Source organism: Camelina sativa, chromosome 1 (assembly GCF_000633955.1).
Source record: "Camelina sativa cultivar DH55 chromosome 1, Cs, whole genome shotgun sequence".
Taxonomy (NCBI): Eukaryota; Viridiplantae; Streptophyta; class Magnoliopsida; order Brassicales; family Brassicaceae; genus Camelina; species Camelina sativa.
In genome coordinates this window covers 22,977,672-22,999,327 of record NC_025685.1, presented here as the reverse complement: position 1 = coordinate 22,999,327, position 21,656 = coordinate 22,977,672, and the positions used below count along the sequence as shown (strand labels likewise).

Sequence of the window (21,656 nt, the reverse complement as noted above, 5' to 3'; positions counted from 1 at the left end):
AACATCCTCTCTTGTTAATAAACACAGAGTTACATTGACATTTGCTTCTGTTCATGGTATCAGAGCCTGAAATTTTCTTTTGAAATCGTGTTTTCTTTTAAATCTGAAAATGTCTACCAACCCGACCCCGAACCCGACTACTGCTGTTCCAACAACGACGACAACTGTGGAGGTGAGAAGAACCATCTCACCTTATGATATGACATCGGCTGATAACCCTCGTGCAGTGATCTCTCATCCACTCTTGAACGGAACGAATTACGACGAATGGGCCTGCGACATGAAGACTGCACTGACTTCTCGCAAGAAGATTGGCTACCCTGAATGGTGGGGCGATCGGCCTAAAGGAAGAACAATTCAGGGAAGGGGACGAGGTGGTGCGATATCGGGTGGTGGTCCAAGTGGTGGAAGAGGTCGTGGTCAGCAAACCTATGCAAATCGGGTATATGTACCCAATGTTGACAAGGGGAGTCATGAACTAGTCAATCATGTGCTCACGGATCAAGACCGTGATGGTGTGAATGGTCTTACAGACTAACAGTGGAAATCAATCAAGAGCATTCTGAATGCGGGAAAGGAGTCCACCACCAAAAAAGCTTCTGGTAAGTCGTTTCCTCCTTCTTGGATATTAGATACAGGGGCTTCTCATCACTTAACTAGGAGGTTTGAGTTGTTGAAAAATATTCGAGAAATGGCTCCTGTGTTAGTAATTATGGCTGATGGAAGAGAAAAGGTTTCTCTCAAAGAAGGAACTATTCAACTTGGTGCAAATCTTGTTATGAAATCAGTTTACTTTGTGGAGGGGTTGAAGTCTAATTTGATATCGTTAGGACATTTGATGGATGAGAATATATGTGTTGTTCAAATGGCTGATACTTTCCTCGTGGTTTAGGACCGCACTTTGAGGATGGTGACTGGAGCTGGTAAGCGGGTTGGAGGGACGTTCCACTTCCGGTGTACCGAGTTAGCCGCAGCTGTCACAATTAAGGAGTCGGACACAGTGGAGTTGTGGCACAACAGATTGGGGCATCCGTCGGCTAAGGTTGTGGGATCACTTCCGTTTATTTCAAGTTCAGTATCTGTAGAAAGTTTGAATAAAACAGCGTGTGAAGTTTGTCTCCCCGCCAAACAGACAAGAGATTGTTTTCCAACTAGCAATAAAACATCTTCCATTTTCGAATTAGTACATGTTGATCTTTGGGTTCCTTACCGGACACCATCACATTCAGGAGCTAGATACTTCTTAACGATAGTCGATGACTATTCAAGAGCGGTATGGCTTCACTTGCTACAAGAAAAATCAGAGACCACTACTTGCTTGAAGAATTTTTTTGCTTTCACGGAGAGAGTTCAAAACACCGATCAAATCCATAAGGAGTGATAATGGAGCAGAATTTTTAGCCCTAACTGATTTCTTTCAAACCAATGGTATCCTACATGAAACATCATGTGTAGGAACACCGCAACAAAATGGCAGAGTGGAGAGGAAGCACAAACACATTCTCAATGTTGCATGGGTCGTACGGTTTCAAGCAAATTTACCAATAGAATTTTGGGGTGAATGTGTATTAACAGCTGGTTACTTGATCAACAGAACACCATCAGCAGTTTTAGGCAATGACACACCCTTTGAAAGGTTGTTTAAGAAATCTCCTTCGTATGATCATCTTCGAGTGTTTGGTAGTCTATGCTACGCACACAATCAGTCGATCGGGGGTGACAAATTTGCGACGAGAAGTAGACGGTGTGTCTTTGTCGGTTATCCACACGGTAAAAAGGGTTGGAGAGTGTTTGATCTTGAACGATTGGAATTTTTTGTATCACGGGATGTGGTGTTCTCGGAAACAAAGTTTCCTTACTTTCCAGTCACGTCTTTGCCTTTAGTTGATGAGGAGGAAGAAGGACAACCACTATGGGATCCAATTGCTGAGGGGATTGTCATGGATGAAGATTTGATCCAACACTCACGGCCCAGTTCGATACCGATTCCACATATCAAAACAAGACAGCAAAGTGGGCCTCCTATTGATCCAATACAGGCCCAACCGGATTGACAACCCAGTACAAGTAGGGCAATTGCTTCGACATCCTCATCATCTCTAGAAACTGAAAGTGCGGCTGTCGAACAACAGCTAAGCAAAGGTCACCGCAAGAAAACACCATCAGTGCGTCTAAAGGATTTTGTGGTAAAGCCAGTTCCGACGCAGATCGAGGAAGAAGCGAATGTTGATGTGGTATATCCAATTGCTGATTATGATACTAGTCATCGGTTCTCTGAAAAATATACAACTTATGTAGCAGCAATTATTTCAGAGATTGAGCCACGGTCATTCAAGCAAGCAATAAAGGAGGATAAATGGCGGAATGCAGTGGGAAATGAATATGGAGCTCTGGAGGAAAATCAGACTTGGAGTGAAGAGGATTTGCCTCCAGGGAAAAAGGCCATTGGCAGTCAATGGGTTTTCAAGGTAAAGTTTCGATCAGATGGAATAATTGAGAGGTACAAAGCGAGGTTTGTGCAACAAGCAGATCGAGGGTGAAGACTATGGAGAGACTTTCTCACCAGTTGCACGAATGGGAATTGTTAGGTTATTTTTGGATATAGCTGCCAAAAATAATTGGTTGGTACATCAGATGGATGTACACAACGCTTTTCTTCACGGTGATTTGGATGAAGAAGTATATATGCGAATGCCCCCAGGTTATGAATCTGCTGATCCGAACAAAGTGTTGAGACTTCGAAAATCACTGTATGGTTTGAAACAGGGCCCCCGCTGCTGGTTCGCGAAGCTTTCGTCAGCTTTACTCGCATATGGTTTTGTTCAGGCCACTTCCGATTACTCGTTATTCACATACGAAAAAGGTACAACACGATTACATATTCTGGTATATGTAGATGATTTGATAATAATGGACCGTTGTGAGCAAGCTACGCAAGCTTTTAAAGAATACTTGTCCGCATGTTTCCACATGAAGGACTTGGGAGAATTGAAAATTTTCCTTGGCATAGAGTTTGCTAGGAATGCATCGGGTTTTTATCTGTGTCAACGCAAATATGCGCTTGACATCATCTCTGAGACAGGCTATCTTGGAGCCAAACCTGCAGATTTTCCCTTAGAGAAGAATCATGGGTTAGTACGGTCAACCTTGCCACTGATGCTGAATCCTAAACCATATCCCCGTCTCCTGGGTCGTCTCATATATTTGGGTGTCACACATCCTGACTTGGCATTTTCAGTTCATGTCTTGACACAGTTTATGCAAGAACCGCGAGAAGATCACTGGCAGGCGGCTTTACGTGTTGTCAGGTACTTGAAATCGGATCCAGGTCAAGGCATATTGTTGAGATCAGATAATGACTTTCAACTGACAGGACGGTGTGATTCAGACTGGTCTGGCTATCCTATGAACAGACGCTCTGTCACAGGTTATTTTGTTCAACTTGGAACATCACCGATCAGTTGGAAAACGAGAAAGCAAAAGATAGTTAGCAGATCTTCAGCTGATGCAGAATATCGTGCTATGGCAGATCTTGTCCAGGAATTGTTATGGGTGAAACGAATGTTACGCACGTTAGGAGTTTTGCATACACAACCGATGGTAGTTCGTTGTGACAGCAAGTCAGCGATTCATATAGCTACGAATCTGGTGTTTCATGAGAGAACAAAACACATTGAAAATGATTGTCACTTTGTTCGGGATGAAGTGGTCTCACGCAACATTACTCTGCATCATGTTAACACGATGTATCAACTTGCTGACATATTAACGAAGCCGATTGGGAGGGATGGTTTTTGGAGATTTTGGAGCAAGCTGGGCAATCACAATCTGTATGCTCCAGCTTGAGGGGGGTATTGAGGTTTAACATTGGTTTAAACTGGTTCTTTACCGGTTTACTACGAAGGGCATATTCGATATAAGTACAGAGCATATTTGTGCTAAGTCTTAGTTGTTCCGTAACTAAAGGATAGATGATTGTATAGGATGGTAGCGGGGATCTTTCTAGATCGTAGATTACAGTTGAGTGTAATACTATATATGTAACATCCTCTCTTGATAATAAACACAGAGTTACATCGACATTTGCTTCTGTTCAAGCCACCATCGCTTGCCTTATTCAGTTGTTTGTACTTCGTCTAATTATTGTACAATTTTAGATTTTCAGTAACTAAAACTGGCAAATCCAGATTATCAAATCCACGAAAATTGCCTCTTCGCGTCGATGATGTTTCAGGGACTGGGTCCGTCATCTTGTAAACAGACTCTAGCCACGTCATTGGATCCATCCTTGATTTGGTTATTCTGTCAATTCATTGTGATCTCACTAATCACTATAACAAATTCATCTCATCTCAGTTGTTGTTCCTTCCATATAATGTCGATTCAAAGGAATCATGATGTCTTTCTTTATAGAAAGTTTGTTTCTGGAGTGTTCACTCACTACCGGCAGAGTTTCCGGGTATTAACCGGTGAATGTCCTCTTATCCAATGGTATGGAGGTTCTACATGAGTTTTTGATCCCGGAATCGATGGAGGAATCAGTCAACTTGATGGAATCAAAATTCGAGATCTGACGATAACGATGTTAGATGATGGTGATGCTTTCTTATTACCTGGTTGAAATATTTCATCTAGTCAATTGTTTATATGAGTTGTGGAATATATAGTTCTACGTCTAAGGTGGAAACTTTCTTTGAGAATGATGATGGTGATCACTTTTCATGGACGGAAGTCTTTCTTCTACCTACACGAGTTCTTCATTTTATTAAATTAATTTGTCTTTGTTATAAACCCAAACAAGATATGAGCGTGATGGAAAGGAAAAAGATGTGACTGTGACAATGATGTTATCTCTTTTACTTGGTTGGAAAATTCTTCTTCTGCGAAAAGAGCGTTCATAATCACTAATTGGCAACGTTGCGTAAGGCGATTTCAGCATATCTTATTGAGATTCAAAATACAAGAGTATGAATCATTTGAAGCAACAATTCTGTTTTTTTCTTTTAACTAAAGTAATGCGAAAAGCATTTTAGATTTTCATCTATATGATGATAGCTGGTATGTTAAAGAGAGATATAATAGATTGTTTCTGTTAGCCTATAAGACTTCGGATTGGCAAGCATGGTCAATTCCATTTTTTTACCAGAATTAAGTTTAATTTCCTTTATTTGTGTCAGCGGTTGTATACTAGTGATTTATGTATCTTGTAAAACTCTTAATGATATAATATATTTGATTTGCAGAAAAAAAAAATACAAAATAAATTAGTTAACGATTTTTAACTTTTTAATTGCCATATTTTTAAACTCTGTTCTCAATTAAAAAAAAAGATAACATTTAAATTGAACATACCAAAACAAAAATATGTAAAAGACATATAAGATAGAGTAAAGAGTTCAAAAGAAACATACCCATGTGGAAAAATTTATACATATATTGCAAATAAGTAGGTATGGACGACATACAGATTAACTAATGATACATTACTCAAGTAATTAACTCAACATACAGATTGACGTGGCCGGTAGTGATGTCTTACATTGGAATCTCAGTCCGGACCAAACTCAAGGATCTTTCTTCTCAATGCGAACATGGAAGCATCTACACCCGCCAGGACCTACAGTTCCATGGTCCTCGCAAGTCTGGTTCAAGGACAGAATACCTAAAATGGCGTTTATGACGTGGCTTGCTGCTCAAGATCGACTCACTACGAGGGATAGACTCACTCGTTGGAGCCTACCTGTTCCTCCTTTTTGTCTTCTCTGTTTGTCAGGTAATGAATCAAGAGATCACCTGTACTTTCAATGTCCTTACTCCAGGAATGTTTGGTCGGCTTTCTTTGCTACTCTATCCCCTCCATCAAATTCTACGTTCAAAGGTCTCATCAGTTGGATTAAGGCTCCCACCACAAATAGGAGGTTAAATTCAATATGTAAACTCATCTTTCAAGCACTCATATACTACCTCTGGCGGGAACGCAACTCCAGACTTCACTCCACAACCTCCCATGCATACTGAACTCCAGATACAAAGGGAAATACAACTAACGCTCCGGAGGAAGCTATTGTGGATGGATCGGTCCAGTTCAGCTAATCAGTTCACAAGGAATCCACTACAAGACACCTACCTTTGCCTTTGGTTCACTCATTTCCAAACTCCATAATGACTCAATTAGCTTTTTATCTGACCATGTGTTGTAGCTATTAAAACTTTGGCTATATGACATATCCTGTACTGTACAACTACTCTTGAGAAGCTTAATATAATGGTATCTAGTTTAAAAAAAAAAAAAAACATACAGATTGCTAGCATCTTATTACGTCTTGCACGTACGTACAAGTAAAAAGAGAGAGAGGCACGGATTGACACTTTACCACGATACGTCAAGAGAGAGATCATTAGGAATTTCGCAATCCACGACGTCCCAGAAGGAGGCAGACGCCCGTCTCCGCCTCTGATGAGAAAATCAATTAAGAACAAATTCAGTTACTGAAAACACAGACTGATTGAGTAAGAGAGTTGAATCTTACCGGCAAATTCGTTGATCGGGGAAGACATGGACAAAAGTGAGCAGAGTTAGGGTTATTTTCTGTGGCTGCCGATGAAAGACTATCTAGCTAGGGTTAGATCTGCCCTGGCATGTACTCCTAGAAACTACTATGCCAGCCGTCTGATCTGACGTAAATTAAGAAACTGTTTTCTCAACCGTTGGATCGATCTCACGTACTCCATTAATCTATGGTATAGACATTTCCATTAATAATTTTCGGGTTCGGTTTGTCAATTAATTCGGTTTTAGACAATTTAACAAACACTAATCACTTTGGCCCAAGGAAGACCTAATCCAGAAAGAAAAACCTAATTTTATAAAAGCTGCAAACTAAAATTTAATCTTCCTGATCATCTTGAAGAAAGTCGCCGGCCACACTCAAGTTGGTGGTGTCAATGTCTGCAACCAAAGGTAATCTTATTCTTGTCAACATAGTCGCTTGCTCTTATTTATCCTTAGACATGGATTATTCTTGTCTCTTTGTCTACGTATGAGTTGCTCTTCCTTAATTCTTTGCTCTTATTAATTCCTCGCTCTTATTTCTATTGGTTCTTATTCTCCTCTAAGTGTAAACTACTCCAATTGATGTCTCTCTGTAAGAGAACACAAAAGATATGAGGAACAAAATACAAGTTTAGCGGAAAAGTAAAAAAAGGAATAGCTTCTCACTCCTCTAATCTATATGAAAACCAATACTATAGAGTTTTCGTGTAAACTTCTATTAATTCTAACAAATGTTCTATATTTTTTAAGAAAATTTATATTTATTGCTTTTGTTTGATCTTTTTTTCGTTAAAACTGATTTATCTTAATTTTTAATTGTCAAGGGTCCAAACTAACCATAGATGCAAGGGGTGCTGAAATCAGAGAAGCAGTTGGTGGGAAACTTCTGAACGTTTTAAAGAAGAAAGATCGTGAAACCAAGTAATTTTTTTTCTTTTTCTTCATCCAATATGATTAATAAAAGTATAGAAGGATACATAATAAACAACTATTATAAGTATCTATTAATTTTTTTTGTAACCATACATAACTAAAACTCTCTTTCTTTTTATTTTGTTGCAGAGGTAAATCTGTAAGGTTGCCTTCCATTGATACCCAATCTCGCCTCTTATATATACTTTGGGATTGGGAAAACTGTCCAATCCCAAGTTATTATGAAGCTCAAGATTTAGGTTTATTATATCCACATATCGTTGAGTTTCTTAAGAAGAAGAATTTTATTGTATCGGGGTTTGTGGGGATAGGAGATAAACGTCATTTCAACACAGTAAAATATGAATATCTGAAGGAGCAAGAGAAAGACAATATAAACTTAGTCCATGTACCACGATCGGAATCGGAAGGTAACAACCTCTCTTACGACCTTGTCTTTTTAGTTTATTTTTTCTTTCAGTTTAGTACGTAATTCATTACATTAATAATTTTTTCAGAGAAAGACACAGCGGACAATGCTGCAAAGGTGGCACTTCTTCAATATATGTGTGATAAAATGCCCCCTTGTCCCACCCTTGTTGTGACAGGCAATAAAGACTTCGTGAAGATCATTCATTCTGTTCGAAAAAGAGGTTTCGAAGTTTTTTTGGCATACAATGATGAAGCAACAGGCGAACTCATAGCTAGTGCCAATGAAGCTTGGCATTACTACAAACTTTTTGGTATAGACAGGAAGCTCCTTAACACTAAGAAAAGGCCGAGAAAGAAAAAGAAAGGTAGACTTGCAAAAGATGCTAAAAGGTTAAAAGCTTACAAAGAGCAAGGAGGAGGTAGCACAAGTAAGACTGAGACATGAAGAGGGGTTCACAAGCTTTAGCAGATGAGCATAATATTAGTTTAAATATCGTGGTTAAATAATAATTGAAACAATTAGTTGCTGTTGTGTTTAGTGTTTCTAACACACGCAAAGCATCGAGACTAACTATTATCCCTTGTTTTTTGCAAATTGAAGTGAAGTCTCGGGAATATCGGCTTCACATATATACAAATTGAAATAGTCAAACGTGAACTGCATTTTGTTTTAAAAAAATAATCAAAAGTGGTTTGGTTGTTGTGGTGTTAGCACACAAGCGTCGAGACTTATATTGTCTTTAGTTTTCAAATCACAACAAGGCTTAATCGTGAGTTTCGCGAAATGGTTTCGGATGCAATCTTTGCGATCTTAAACGTTTCTACAAACGCGTTGTCAGCTATTCCAGTAGACGTTTATTAAAGATTTTCTGAGAACGTTTACCAATATCTACAGAATATAATATATTAGTTTAACGCTTTTTAACTTTTTAACACTGTTCACAATATAAACATATCATTGAAATTGAACATACCAGAAGAAAAAATATGTAAAGACAAAGAGTTCGTAACAAACATACCCATGTGGAAAATTTATATATTGCAAATAAGTAGTTATGGACAACATACAGCTTAACTCATGATACATTACTCAAGTCATGTCATGTGGTAAGCTCTTGTGGCTGTGTTACTGTTTAGTACCAAAGCTAAAGATTTAAAATTCAACTAGTTCCCTAAAAGAGCTAGGCTTTGCACAGATAATTTATACCCATGGTTCGTGGAGCAGCAACGGTTTCACATTAATTCAAACTCAAGGTTCCTTGGAGCAGCAATGGTTTCATGGGCTCTCGTCTATCTCATCCGGAACATGCAATTTCTCCATTGCAGCCTGTTTTAGACAAACATTATTACGCTATTAATCCCTTTCTCAAGACTCAAAATAATTCAAATTTAGAAACCGTCACTGGACGACTCTGTTGTGTTTTTGAAAGACTCAAACCTTTATTGCAGCAACGTCAGTTGCAGGCGGTTTCATATCCAAAGCGAGACCGAAATGAAGCATGGCTTTATCGTGCATGTTTCGCCGCTTATAGATCCTGCCCATTAAAGCGTAAACGCTGCTCTCTGAAGGTGCATACTCTTTGAGCTCCTCAAGAACTTCTAGAGCTTCATCTAATCTTTCTAAGCAGACAAGTATGTTAGCCTTCTGGTACATTGGAAGTGGGTTTTTTCTATCTGCTACTATTGCTTGCTCCATTATCTCTAGTGCTTCCTCACTTCTCTGTTCACACAGAACAAGAAAAAACATTTAGTCATTCTTTAAAGCTTGTTTTTTCTTGTAGACCTTACAAAATGAAAGTAATAAAATAACCTTTAAGGCATGCAGAGCTGTCCCTAAATAAGACATTATGACAGATGAACTCGGGTTTATTAGGANCGTATATACACAACAACAACAAAAAAATGAATAACATAGCTCCTACAATGGTTGTCAAAATAAAACATGTCTAAGCTGTATCCATATATGACAGTCTAAAAGAGAAAAGAGTCACTAATTTACCTGGGAAAGAACCCATCCTGTATTATGATGCTTATGTGGAAGTTTCATATACATATCCAGTGCCTCCTGAACCATCCAGAAGCAGAGGAACACAATAAATAAGCCTATATAAGTTCACCTCACCTTGCATTATTCAAGAGAACAACAATATGTCTACCTGNCATTTATTCATCAAGCACATTGTACAATCAAATCGATAGAAGTTTTCTTACTCGTGGCCACATAAAGTATGAGCATATGCAAATCTTGGATTCAGTTGAACAGCTCGCAGGAAATTCTTTAGTGCGGTCTCATGGTCCTTTTGCAAGCTATAGCAATTCCCCATAGCACACCTACATAATCGATAGTTCGCTTATGTGTCCAAATCACTAACAGTATATTAAAACATTAATCAGAAAAAGAACTTAGACAAAAATTACCAAGATTGGGGAGCTAGGCGATCGGTTGATATTAGTTCCTGAGCCAAGTAACTCAGCTTCATATCTTCCTTCAAATGCTGCAAAAAATATATATTTTTTTGGATGAATATATTACAATACATGGGATTTTTTTCCAGGAATTTTCAACCTTTCCTCAACCTAAAGCAAATTGTCAACGTTTGAGTTTCATCACAGACTCAGATGAGACTGTATGTTTAGAAACCAGGAAAAATACACTTACGTAGAGGACCGTAGAGTATATATCCATTCCTTCTAAGCAATAAGGAGAAGCCTGGCGGGCAAGACGGAATGCTTTTTCAGCTTCTAAATAGTCGATTAGTTCAAAGTATGCTTTCCCGACCTGCATTTGATAGCAATACTAGATGTATATAAACCTCCAACAATAACTATCACAGGGCACCAGACTAAAACTCACACAGGGGATCTCGTTGGAAACTTCTGTCCAAGTTAGTCGTTACAAAAAGCGTATATACACAACAACAACAAAAAAATGAATAACATAGCTCCTACAATGGTTGTCAAAATAAAACATGTCTAAGCTGTATCCATATATGACAGTCTAAAAGAGAAAAGAGTCACTAATTTACCTGGGAAAGAACCCATCCTGTATTATGATGCTTATGTGGAAGTTTCATATACATATCCAGTGCCTCCTGAACCATCCAGAAGCAGAGGAACACAATAAATAAGCCTATATAAGTTCACCTCACCTTGCATTATTCAAGAGAACAACAATATGTCTACCTGACACCTGTACATGTACGAAAGTCTACACCCTTCTCCAAGTATCCTAAGGAGGCTTACAAATTCCGAAACACCAATTGTGATTCTTTGGGCACTCATTGCTGTGCCCGCAGTCAACATTGTTTCGTCTTCTTNGTTCAAAGTATGCTTTCCCGACCTGCATTTGATAGCAATACTAGATGTATATAAACCTCCAACAATAACTATCACAGGGCACCAGACTAAAACTCACACAGGGGATCTCGTTGGAAACTTCTGTCCAAGTTAGTCGTTACAAAAAGTGTATATACACAACAACAACAAAAAAACTGAATAACATAGCTCCTACAATGGTTGTCCAAATAAAACATGTCTAAGCTGTATCCATATATGACAGTCTAAAAGAGAAAAGAGTCACTAATTTACCTGGGAAAGAACCCATCCTGTATTATGATGCTTATGTGGAAGTTTCATATACATATCCAGTGCCTCCTGAACCATCCAGAAGCAGAGGAACACAATAAATAAGCCTATATAAGTTCACCTCACCTTGCATTATTCAAGAGAACAACAATATGTCTACCTGACACCTGTACATGTACGAAAGTCTACACCCTTCTCCAAGTATCCTAAGGAGGCTTAAAATTTCCGAAACACCAATTGTGATTCTTTGGGCACTCATTGCTGTGCCCGCAGTCAACATTGTTTCGTCTTCTTGATCACAGAATTTAGCATCATTGGAGGCCATAGAACCAATCGTTGAGGCAGTATTAGGCCTTGAATCATCAAAAGGTTCCCCACGAACTCCTAGCCAATCAGAATGACAACGCTTTGGGTATTACTATTATGCCGACACCAAAACAGAAGGCATGATAATAATCACAACAGGCCAGATTTCAAACAAAAATAGTGATATAGTGCATGGAATGTAATAACCTTCATCTATGTTTTCATTCGCCCAGGAGTGTCCCTTCCGAAGTGTTACAGAACGAAGTGCTAAAGAACTCAATTTAGAACCTCCCAAATACTTGGAAGCGTTGCTTACATTTCCGCTTACTGTTGCAGCACTTGAATTAGTGTTTGCCCCTGAATCCGCAGACAGTCTCGAGCTCCGTCGTGGACCAGAATCAGAAAATAGCCTGCCAGAAATCTGCAAACAAAAGAGACATGCACTCACGGTGAGAAAGATGATAGAGAAAATTTCATCCCGAGTACAAATCAGACTTAAAGAGTAAAGTGAAAACCAATATGTTCAAAACTATGTAGACCAGTACATATATGTGAAAACTAAGTAGACCAGTACAGATATGTAAATACTACCTTACGTAGCTTTCCTTCATCTACAAACTTTCTTCTGGGTGCTTGAAGAGTCGAGTTTACTGTGGACTTTGGAGAATTGTCAGTAATAAGAGAGTTTTGGTTTGCAACAGCCGGCTGAAAATTCCGGAAAAGTGGTGGAGGAGCTACACCGGACAGCTACAATTTCAAAAATACAAATAAACCATTTCAGATAACTATAAAGGCTGATAAAAATTAAGTGCCAAACCAGAGACACAAAAACAGAATCAAGACCCCATTTTTAAATAGTCAAGATTAAAGAAACCATTCTTTTGGCATAAGAGATATAAATAACAGATGCATACACTGTGAGATTTATACCCATGATGCATTAAACCTCCAAAGTACTAAAGAATGTGTGATAAAAAAAATGGAGTATGAAAATCGTGTGGCATTACCTGTGCAGCCACTGGCGAAGGCGTATTATAGAATGACATATTCGAAACACTTCCATTAATTGCATGAGAATGAAAATTTCCAGAGATATCTTTAAGGCCATGGCTTTGTGTGTGTTTAGACTGCCTTGGACTATAATCTTCAGAACTCGTGTTTTTAGTAGAAGTCGAATTACGTTCCTCATTGTACGTGTTTAAGCCGAGGGAAGTTGACAGTTGTTGCATGTACTGCTTTTGAATGGAGAGAGCAGCTGTTTCACCAAAAACTGCAGTTGCTTCCTCAGCAGCACCTGAAGAAGTTGAACGGAAAGAAAAGTGTTAGAGAAGCATAGCCAATGAGCCAAGTATGCAGAAAAGGTATTCTGTTTACCTAGTATACATAATTCCTCATATGCGGCCCAAAGTAGAGGGTCTATTGTTAAAGACAATTTAAATTGTTGAGCAGCATTCTTCCTTCTATCCGTATACCTGAAAGGTCACTATTATATATGAGAAATCATCTCACTGAAGACATTCAGAATCAAGAATAATTGCATAGAGAGAATCAAAAAACAAACTTGTAAATCAGTCCAAGAAGGTAATGGCCTGCTGCGCCATTTGGGATCTGCACAATAACCAGAAGCCTGATGTTATCTTAGCTGAACTAAATCAATGAATAAGGTCCAGATACTGACACACTGTGTTAGTAAAATGAGATTCAATAAGCTTATAAAGGCAATATACCAGAGAACATTAAATACCTCCGCACCAGGTTCATTAACAGGACAGAGTGCAGATTCAGCTTCATTGAGAAGGTCCATCTGGAAGCATGATAACGCGAACAAGTACCGGGACTGAGCCATTTGTGTTCCTTTACATATCAAAACGAATACAAAGATTATCAAAAACAATCTAACAAAAGAAGGCGCAAAATTCTGACTAAAAGGCTAACAAAGTAACAAGGAACAAGTCAAGAAACCATGGCACATACCCTTTAACAGATGATATGCACTGTAAGCTTGGTTATTCTGCAGGTAGCTGGTGGCTAATAGCTGCAAATTAACCTGTATAAGAGGAAAAGTCAGAAAGTGATTAAAGAAGAAGGCCTCAAAGGCTAGTCTTTTATTGACACGCTTCCTGAAGCTCACAATTTGAAAACCGCTACGAATGTTGAAACTATCCAGACAAGAAGGCTAAATGAATAAAATACTTTCTCAGCTATTATTGAAGCTCTATAAACCCAAATTTTAACAAAACTTGAGATAAGCCCAGAGAATTCCTGTAACAGTTGACTCATAGCTAAGTGCCAAGGATAATAGAATTTAAACTTGGAATCATATATGGACAAAAAGTCATTTACTTCTGAAATCTAGAGAGAAGCAAACCTCAAATTGCAATTTTTCTAAAGACCAAAACCAGTAATGACTAATGAGCACAGCTACTAATAAAAACAAATTCAACCCAAGAGAGAGAGAGTAAAAAAAAAAACGAATTGAACCGAGAATCAATACACAGATCGCGAAGCAAAGGGATAAAAAGGTGAGAAACCAAAATCGATCTCGAAGAAGACACAGTGAAGCTATCGAATTCGAAATCTAAAAAGAGATGCACTTTCGACGAATTCAAAGATACCCAGACGAATTAAAAACCCAAAAATCTCTATTTGACCATTCCAACAGCTTCGATTGAACAGAATTTGAAAGAAATAGAGATAAAATCAGAGAGAGAGAGTGAAGGGAAGAGGGCACCTCAGAGGGGAACTCAGCGCAGAGACGCTCGCACATGAAAATAGCATTCTTGTATACAAAATGACGAAGACTGTTGTGTACACAGTCCACAAGCATAGCTTCCATAGTTGCCTTCCTTCCTCCAGAGAGAGAAGAGAGAGAAGAGAGAGGGTTTCAGTTTTTTTTTTCTTTTTTCTTTTTCTGGGAATTAATTTATTTTCTTACCCTTTGGGATTTTTTTTTTTGAAGTCGTGATTTCAAATTTTGAGGCGGCACGTGTGATGCTCTGTTTTTCAAACCTTTCGGCACGTGACAAAATCATAAAGCCTTGTTTTAAAAAAGTTTAATGGGCCGAATCTCCCCTGTGTTTTTTGTCAGCTATTGGGCTTTGTAATTGACCCGTTTCTTTCTTGTTCAGCAAACTTATACTGTTGGGGATGAACGGTTACTTTTCGTTGAAGCATCAAAAGAAAAAGAGAAGTTAGATCGTGTAAAACTAATAAACTACAAAGGGAAATTAGCCTTATTTTCTGTCAACAAGGATAATAGTTATATTTTGTGTGTGCTTGATGATATTAAGAAGCAAATTTGGTTGGCCAATACTGCTCTTCTTTCTCCTTCTTTTTGTGATTCATACTGGAATCTCGAACTAATGACAATCTGCGGCACCACTGATGCAGGAGAAATCTGTATTGTGTCGTCATTTGAAAAGGATGCTCCCGAGATTTTATTCTACGACTTAGAGAGGAATAATTTCAGAAGAAGAGTTATAGTTGGAGGAATCAAAAATGAGTGTAAGCGTCATTCCCATACTTTTTGGTATTTGTCTAGATCATGTGACCATGTAGACAATATTATTTCTTTCTAGATTACTCGAAAGACTGTCTGATTATTTATATTGACAGGAGCAATATAATCAGTTCCCTCTCACTCATGCTTTGAATGGTTGTGTAGTATGTTTATGACCGGACTAAAGTAGGACTAGTTGGCATTTAATTAACTATAGTATATTGTTGTGTATTAGTGCGCACTTGAGCATAAAGCTCCACTATTATAAATTCATTGTTGATCTGCATTTTTTTTACTACACTCCTCAAAAACTTCATATACCATTGTGATTTCCATATCGCAGTATGTTACCCGTGCATACTATAATATATGCTCTATACGACCGTCCAAATGTTTCCCATACCAAAATATTTGTATGCACCGTCGGGACGTCTGGTCCACACTAATACTACACAACCATTCAAAAGTCTCAGTGGAAACTCTCGTCTTTGTTTATCACTAGACGGAGAGCCTCAAGCACTTTTCATGTATTCATAATTATCGATCTCATCAAGTGAAACAAGAGAGTGGGAACAAATTTTGGAAATAAAGTTCATTTTTTAGGTCTCTAATGATCTGACAATCACACGGCATGCGGATTTCAAAAATGTAAAAAGTCTCCACAAAAACTTGTCTTCCATGCACATCCAGTTTAAAGAATTTCGAAACTATCAAGATTCATATGAATATCATTATTAAACAAAATGTCTAATATAATTTTTAAATTTGATATAAACGTTAATGTATTTTTAATTAACAAATCACTATGATTAAATATATGTTTGACAGCAAATTGGATACTACAATCATTGACAACCCACCGCTTTATTTCTAGACCTCGACTAATAAGTCGTTAAAAAAAACAATTGATTCACTATATAATTTTCCTTTTATATAACTAAATTCAAATAACACGTAACATCCGTATTCATACAATCATACTTTACAAATATATATTTTGTTTTAAAACCCCTAATTAATTAGACTCTTCCTTGCAACGAAAATATCAAGATCTCGCACCAAGATGCCGTCTCTCTGATCCAGCTCATCCTCACCAAGATAATCCTCTTCCTTCAAGATGTCTTTGTTGCAGACCAATTGACGAGAGTGATGACGAAAACTGAAATGATTGGCATTACTATTGCGACATCTGCAAGCTCGTGGTCCACGAAGGCTGTGACATACTGACATCGTCCCGCTACGTCTGAGATATCCTTATCACCCCAACCACCTTCTCTATACCACCCTTCGGTTTTCCGAAACTAATATCCACTCATTCGAAGGCAATACTCCTCTTACGGTGTACTCACTTGCCTCTATGCTTGACCGAAACGTTGTTTATGAATCCAACAACGCTTGTGATTGGTGTGGCAAAACCCTAGCTAGTATATTTTATCGTTGTATTGTGTGTGATTTTCGTCTCGATTTGGATTGCATGAGGGAATGTAGGAACTAGGTTTCCACAATGAATTTGTTTAAGGAGGGAAACAAATTCAATAAAGTTATCTCTCTAGAAAATGGATCTAAGCCTTGGAATTGAAAGTAAAGAAGTAGAACTCAAAAGAATTAGGGTTTATTGCTAAGAACAAGAGGAGAACTCAATTATTGTATTTTATTCTGGATACCTTACAAGGGAGAAGTATCCCCCTCTTTATACATGCTCTAAGATTACAATATATATTCGCTTTCCTTATCGGATGAAGTAAGATATGGAAAGCTGCCTCATTGCTTCATTCGGCCGCCGTGCCGAAGTGGAAGTCGGCTCCTTCTTCTTCAAGGTGACACTTTGGCCGAACTGATTTCTTGTTGACCTAATCAAGCCTTTAACCGGTTTTCCGGTTAACTAATCAATTAGTATTTCTGGTTTAGCTCGGTATGTCGGGGGTGCTGAATCCCGTACCAACAGGGAAGATCCTCCTTTTACTATCACAGACTCAGAGAGCCATCAACATCCTCTCACCTTATTTCCTAGACAACTTGAAGAACCTTGTAGTGCGTGTGGCTTGGGTGGAAACAAAGAGATAGGTTAATTATGCTGGTGATCCATGTAACTATTTAGTCCACAAAAAACGTATCGTCTAATTACCACATGTCATAAATCCAAACACCTCATCAAGACCATCTCGCTGAAAGTCCATGTCTTCCACCACCAACATCATTGTCATATGGAGTTAGTCATGAAAACAATTATGAGGATGTAACGGATGGAGAAGCACTCGATCGAGGTAATCAAAGAAGTGCACCGTAGTAATCAACCGAAGATATTGCGTTATTTGAAGAAGCTTTTTCAGTGTGGTTAAAGTTTGAAAAATGTGGTTACAATGTAATTAAAAAAAAAAAAACACTACCGAATTTTAACAAAATACTAGATCGTTGGGCGCATGTATATTTGTGGAAAGTTCGATATACGATAATCATTTTCTGATGCTCATGACATGAACTAATGAACAGTATGATTTGTAGCAATTAAATTTTACATTGTCAAAAAGATAAAACTGAAAAAGAATGATGAAAAACAAAGGTAATAAATATAAATATACAAAACTATAACAGTTGACAACATGTAAAGTGTAAACTACAAAGCCCACAAGGCCACAAGCTTTGATTAGTAGTAGTACAAAAGACGAATATTTCACTGAAGTTTTTCTACTTTCTTGTGTACAAGTAATTTAATTTGCCAATACCAAACGGTTAGCCGCTTAACCAAAAATAATACAGTATCCCACATTTCAAACTAAACCGGCGTATACCACTAAAATCACCACCTGTTTCAAGTTCCCAACTCTCGATAGTTTCTCAGGTTAGCTTCCTGGGCAAGTTATACGCCTTCTTCAGAAACTTAGTAGCAGACTCATCATAACGGTAACACAATACTCTTAAAAGTGTGTTTGGTTCTGTTGGACTCCACGGACCAGAAGTTGGCGGTAGTGGAAGCTTCCCTCTGTCAGAACCATGATTCTCGAGACACACAGCTTTAAAACGTTCAATCAAAGAGTCTGTATCAGTGCGCAGCAGCGGAAGTATACTCTTGACCGTCGTCGAAACCTTCTCGATTAAATCCAAAGGCAAACCATCTCCATTTGACCAGAAAAGATCACACAGAAACTTGAAATCCTCCTCCACCGCAGCAGAGTCTTGAACTGTAAAGCCACGTGATGGTCCACCTGCTAGGAGGACCAATAAGAACCCGTCGAAAGAAGCTCTCATGATGTCTGAAATGACTCTTGTTCGGACTCTGTCATGAACCGTTGAGGAGATGATCTCAAGGCACCGTTCGAGCTCTTGAAGAAACAGCTCGATCCTCGAGGAAGGAACTTCCCCGATATACAGACCATCCCAGAGAACGTAGCTCAGATCGTGGAAGACGATCTTGTAAGCAGTTGCTTCAGACAGTTGCTGTATTCCTTTCGAGCAATAACCAATGGACTGTTCAAAGACTTTACCGTTACCATCCAAAGAAGCAACTTCGGAATCTGGGAGACGGTTCAATGTTTTTCTCCCCGATGATTCGATCTCCGTCCTAATGTACTGCAGAGTGTTGATTCTGCAACAGAACTGAATTATTTCTGCCGAGTCATTACTCGACGCTGACTGAGATTTCCTCCTGTGAGAAGCTACCATTGGCTTCTCCTTTTTCTTAAATACACCATGTAGTCTCGACCCGACCGTGCATCTTGTTAAAGCGGGCAGAGCAGGTAGAAACGTATTCCGCGAGCCTAATCAATTCCATTAAAGAAAATAAAGAAAATCCATAAGTGAGAAATCAACAAAGCATGAGCTTCATCATTCAAAATACCAGACAATTGAATAATCTGCATACCGCAGGAAGATTTCGCCTTTGATACGTAATGCTGCATACATTTGTCGAGACCTGACGTTAGCTCAGGAAGTAAAACTTGATGCATTAGTATTGGCAACAAGAAAAACGCTTCCAATGTCTCATCTACCATCCTCAGTACATCAACTGCAGAAGGAGCGATACCAAGTTTATTCGATCTCGGATTCCATACCTGCAATAGAAAGTTACAAAACCAATCAATAAACTCTCAAGGCATAACCAAAAAGGAAATATTTTTAAAGTCGTTAGATACCTCTTGCTGGAGATTCCGGTCAATCCACTCCTTAAGCCTATCGACTCTAGTCTTGATCCATGATTTCACAAGGTTGCCAATAACAACTTCAGCTTCAAAAGGAGGCATCTCTCTAATAACTGATTTCCCGCCATCTTCACTATCTACTGCATCTTGAACTGCGATCTGCACCAGATCCTTCTCAAGCTTATCTGCAGCGGTGAGTACTCTTATAGCATCCGGCGTCAACTCAGTAATACCAGACATGAACTTCTTCAATTCAGTTCCGTAGCATGAATGAAGCGTAGCTGCAGCCACACCAGCTGCAAGAGGATGCCAGCTCTTTAAGATTGGACTAAATATAGCCTTCTCGTTGAAAGCTAAATGACCAATATCCTCTGCAAGAATCGCAAGAGCCGGAAGATTGCTAGTGTTCTGACGGGATTTTGATTTCTTGCTATGTTCCACCATCCTCTTTGTCTATCACAACCAAACAGTAGAAGAAAAAACAAAACTACATAAATGGCCTCAAATACAAATACAATCAACAAAAAAAAAAGGGAAAATTACAAACCTGTGAAAAGGCCATACGCAAAGAAGATCTGATATAGGTATCGACACGATCACGACCTGAATCGGCATGCTTCTTTTTCCTTCTATACTCACTAGAAGTATCTTCACCTAGTACTTTAGCTACCAAAATCCCCAAAGAAACTGTAGTTTCAAGCGTCTCGACGTTATCAATGTTGAAAGTATCATGGTAAGCAAGAAGTATCTTCTCAGCCCAATCCACAATCAAACTTAAAACAGAACTCAAGATCTTTGAATACACAGGATCATTCGTCTCCTTTGCGTCGTTCTCGATTTCGAGTATCAAGTTATGAGCAGCTACAAGCAAGTCATTCTCCACTTGTCCAGTTGTAACATACCGATTAAACAACACCCAGAGAAAACAAACGTTGTGAATCATCTGATCCATACCCAAGACAGGCCATGTTTTCTTGACAAGCTCCAAAACTTCATCTACTTCTTCAACGATCAACAACTCATCGTTCACATCAAAACAAGACTCTAAGAGCATTTTATAGATTCTAAGATTCAGCGGAAACCCATCAGCCCAATGACAAGTCTCGGAACCAATCCCATTGTTGTCAGACCGACTAGCAAGAGACATTACTAAACTCCTAAGATTCTGCGTCTCCCCTGTAATCTTCCCGGTATCTAACGGCCTCTCGAGACCTGACCTGATGATCTGCTTAAGCTGTTGAACAGATTTATCCGATTTAGTTAACGGCACACAAGGATATAATATCAAACCGGCTTCAAGAAGCTTCAAGTTTCTTCTCTGCCATGATTCATAGTCTTCTTGATCTGAAAAATCTGAAGCTTTAAGCTGTTGAAGAAGCTCAAGAGGTAACACCATCATCTCCACACGCCTCCCAAGCTACAATCAAACCCACAAATGTCAAAGCTCAATCCCAACTCTTCTTACGGGAAATATCAAAATGCTACCTTTTTACATACCTGACCAGAAGCGATCCTAAGAAGAGCTCTACGAATCCTTGAATCGATCTGTTCAGAAATTCGCATCTGTACACGAACCAACTCACCAACCGTGACGGATTTCTTACTCCGATCAGGTTGACCAGACGATGCTCCTCCGCCTCCGTCTCCGTCACCGTTTCGTTTCTTCATCCCTAAGGCCTTCTTCACCTTACTAGCAGCTGTAGACGTAAGAGATCTATGAAGCGAAGGTGATGGAGATAAACCCGCCGTCGTCACACCGTTGCTCCGATCAGATTTGGGGGATTGAGGGGTGTAAGTGAGCGGACGACTTCCGGTGGTCCGGCAAGCAGCGACTAAGATCTCGTAAGCGGTTTCTCGGAGCTCCGAATCAGATAAATTAGGAGCTGGATCGCCAAATGGTGAAGGTAACGATGATTCCATTTTTCCACTTCGAATTTTTGGATCAAAGTAAGAAGCTTTATATACTCAAAACCCCCTTCTCTGATTTAACACTTGCACACAAAAAAATTAAACCTTTTTCTTTTTCTTGGGGATGATCAGAAAGAAGCGACAAGAGAAGATTTTGTGGAAACGATTAGATCAAAGGTAGGAAGAAGAAACAATCATTGATTCATTCATGGCCAAATGTACAAAGAAACAGACAAAACTGTAGAGAGATGAAGTATTTAACTTTATTTGCTTTTTCTGTTTTTGTTCTTAAAAGAAAAAAAGAATTATAAGTTAAAAAGGATGA

General features: G+C 38.8%; 3 protein-coding genes and 1 pseudogene across 4 annotated transcripts; 1 reads left to right on the top strand and 3 right to left on the bottom strand.

The window, feature by feature from the left end:
• On the top strand, nt 4,223-5,227 carry LOC104711097 (annotated as a pseudogene).
• Nucleotides 8,914-9,766, bottom strand: LOC109126187 (cell division cycle protein 27 homolog B-like). The gene is made up of 3 exons (XM_019229334.1): nt 9,708-9,766; nt 9,336-9,617; nt 8,914-9,224 (listed from the first exon to the last, which is right to left on the bottom strand). The coding sequence occupies exons 1-3, from the start codon at nt 9,741-9,743 to the stop codon at nt 9,174-9,176; spliced, it is 369 nt and encodes a 122-aa protein (XP_019084879.1). The 5' UTR covers nt 9,744-9,766; the 3' UTR covers nt 8,914-9,173.
• LOC104711086 (cell division cycle protein 27 homolog B-like) lies at nt 10,085-14,708 on the bottom strand. 2 transcript variants are annotated; one of them, XR_002033234.1, is made up of 15 exons: nt 14,520-14,708; nt 13,763-13,835; nt 13,533-13,642; nt 13,350-13,396; nt 13,163-13,260; nt 12,796-13,082; nt 12,380-12,535; nt 11,996-12,209; nt 11,643-11,866; nt 11,486-11,551; nt 11,081-11,237; nt 10,924-10,989; nt 10,557-10,676; nt 10,316-10,392; nt 10,089-10,228 (listed from the first exon to the last, which is right to left on the bottom strand). XR_002033234.1 is itself a non-coding variant. In XM_019229332.1 (13 exons), exons 1-13 carry the CDS (start codon nt 14,622-14,624, stop codon nt 10,105-10,107), a joined length of 1,701 nt encoding a protein of 566 aa, XP_019084877.1. In that variant the 5' UTR covers nt 14,625-14,708; the 3' UTR covers nt 10,085-10,104. The 2 variants fall into 2 exon arrangements, 1 of the variants encoding a protein (XP_019084877.1); XM_019229332.1 differs by lacking the exons at nt 10,924-10,989; nt 11,081-11,237 and having other exon boundaries at nt 10,085-10,228.
• LOC104702287 lies at nt 17,854-21,656 on the bottom strand. The gene is made up of 5 exons (XM_010418128.2): nt 20,921-21,656; nt 19,971-20,840; nt 19,418-19,876; nt 19,147-19,336; nt 17,854-19,042 (listed from the first exon to the last, which is right to left on the bottom strand). The coding sequence occupies exons 1-5, from the start codon at nt 21,341-21,343 to the stop codon at nt 18,123-18,125; spliced, it is 2,862 nt and encodes a 953-aa protein (XP_010416430.1). The 5' UTR covers nt 21,344-21,656; the 3' UTR covers nt 17,854-18,122.

Bases quoted from the DNA above. Each gene is read 5' to 3' on its own strand.
- LOC109126187 (XM_019229334.1), bottom strand. From the start codon at position 9,743: ATGTCTTATTTAGGGACAGCTCTGCATGCCTTAAAG. The intron at 9,618-9,707 runs GTTATTTTATTA...CTGTGTGAACAG, and splicing joins CAGCTCTGCATGCCTTAAAG to AGAAGTGAGGAAGCACTAGA. The intron at 9,225-9,335 runs GTTTGAGTCTTT...TGTCTAAAACAG, and splicing joins CTGACGTTGCTGCAATAAAG to GCTGCAATGGAGAAATTGCA.
- LOC104711086 (XM_019229332.1), bottom strand. From the start codon at position 14,624: ATGGAAGCTATGCTTGTGGACTGTGTACACAACAGTCTTCGTCATTTT. The intron at 13,397-13,532 runs GTATTTAATGTT...GTTATTGTGCAG, and splicing joins TTAATGAACCTGGTGCGGAG to ATCCCAAATGGCGCAGCAGG. The intron at 10,393-10,556 runs GTAAGTGTATTT...TATTTTTTGCAG, and splicing joins TATACTCTACGGTCCTCTAC to CATTTGAAGGAAGATATGAA.
- LOC104702287 (XM_010418128.2), bottom strand. From the start codon at position 21,343: ATGGAATCATCGTTACCTTCACCATTTGGCGATCCAGCTCCTAATTTA. The intron at 20,841-20,920 runs GTATGTAAAAAG...GTTTGATTGTAG, and splicing joins TTAGGATCGCTTCTGGTCAG to CTTGGGAGGCGTGTGGAGAT. The intron at 19,877-19,970 runs GTTTGTAATTTT...TGGTTGTGATAG, and splicing joins TGCGTATGGCCTTTTCACAG to ACAAAGAGGATGGTGGAACA.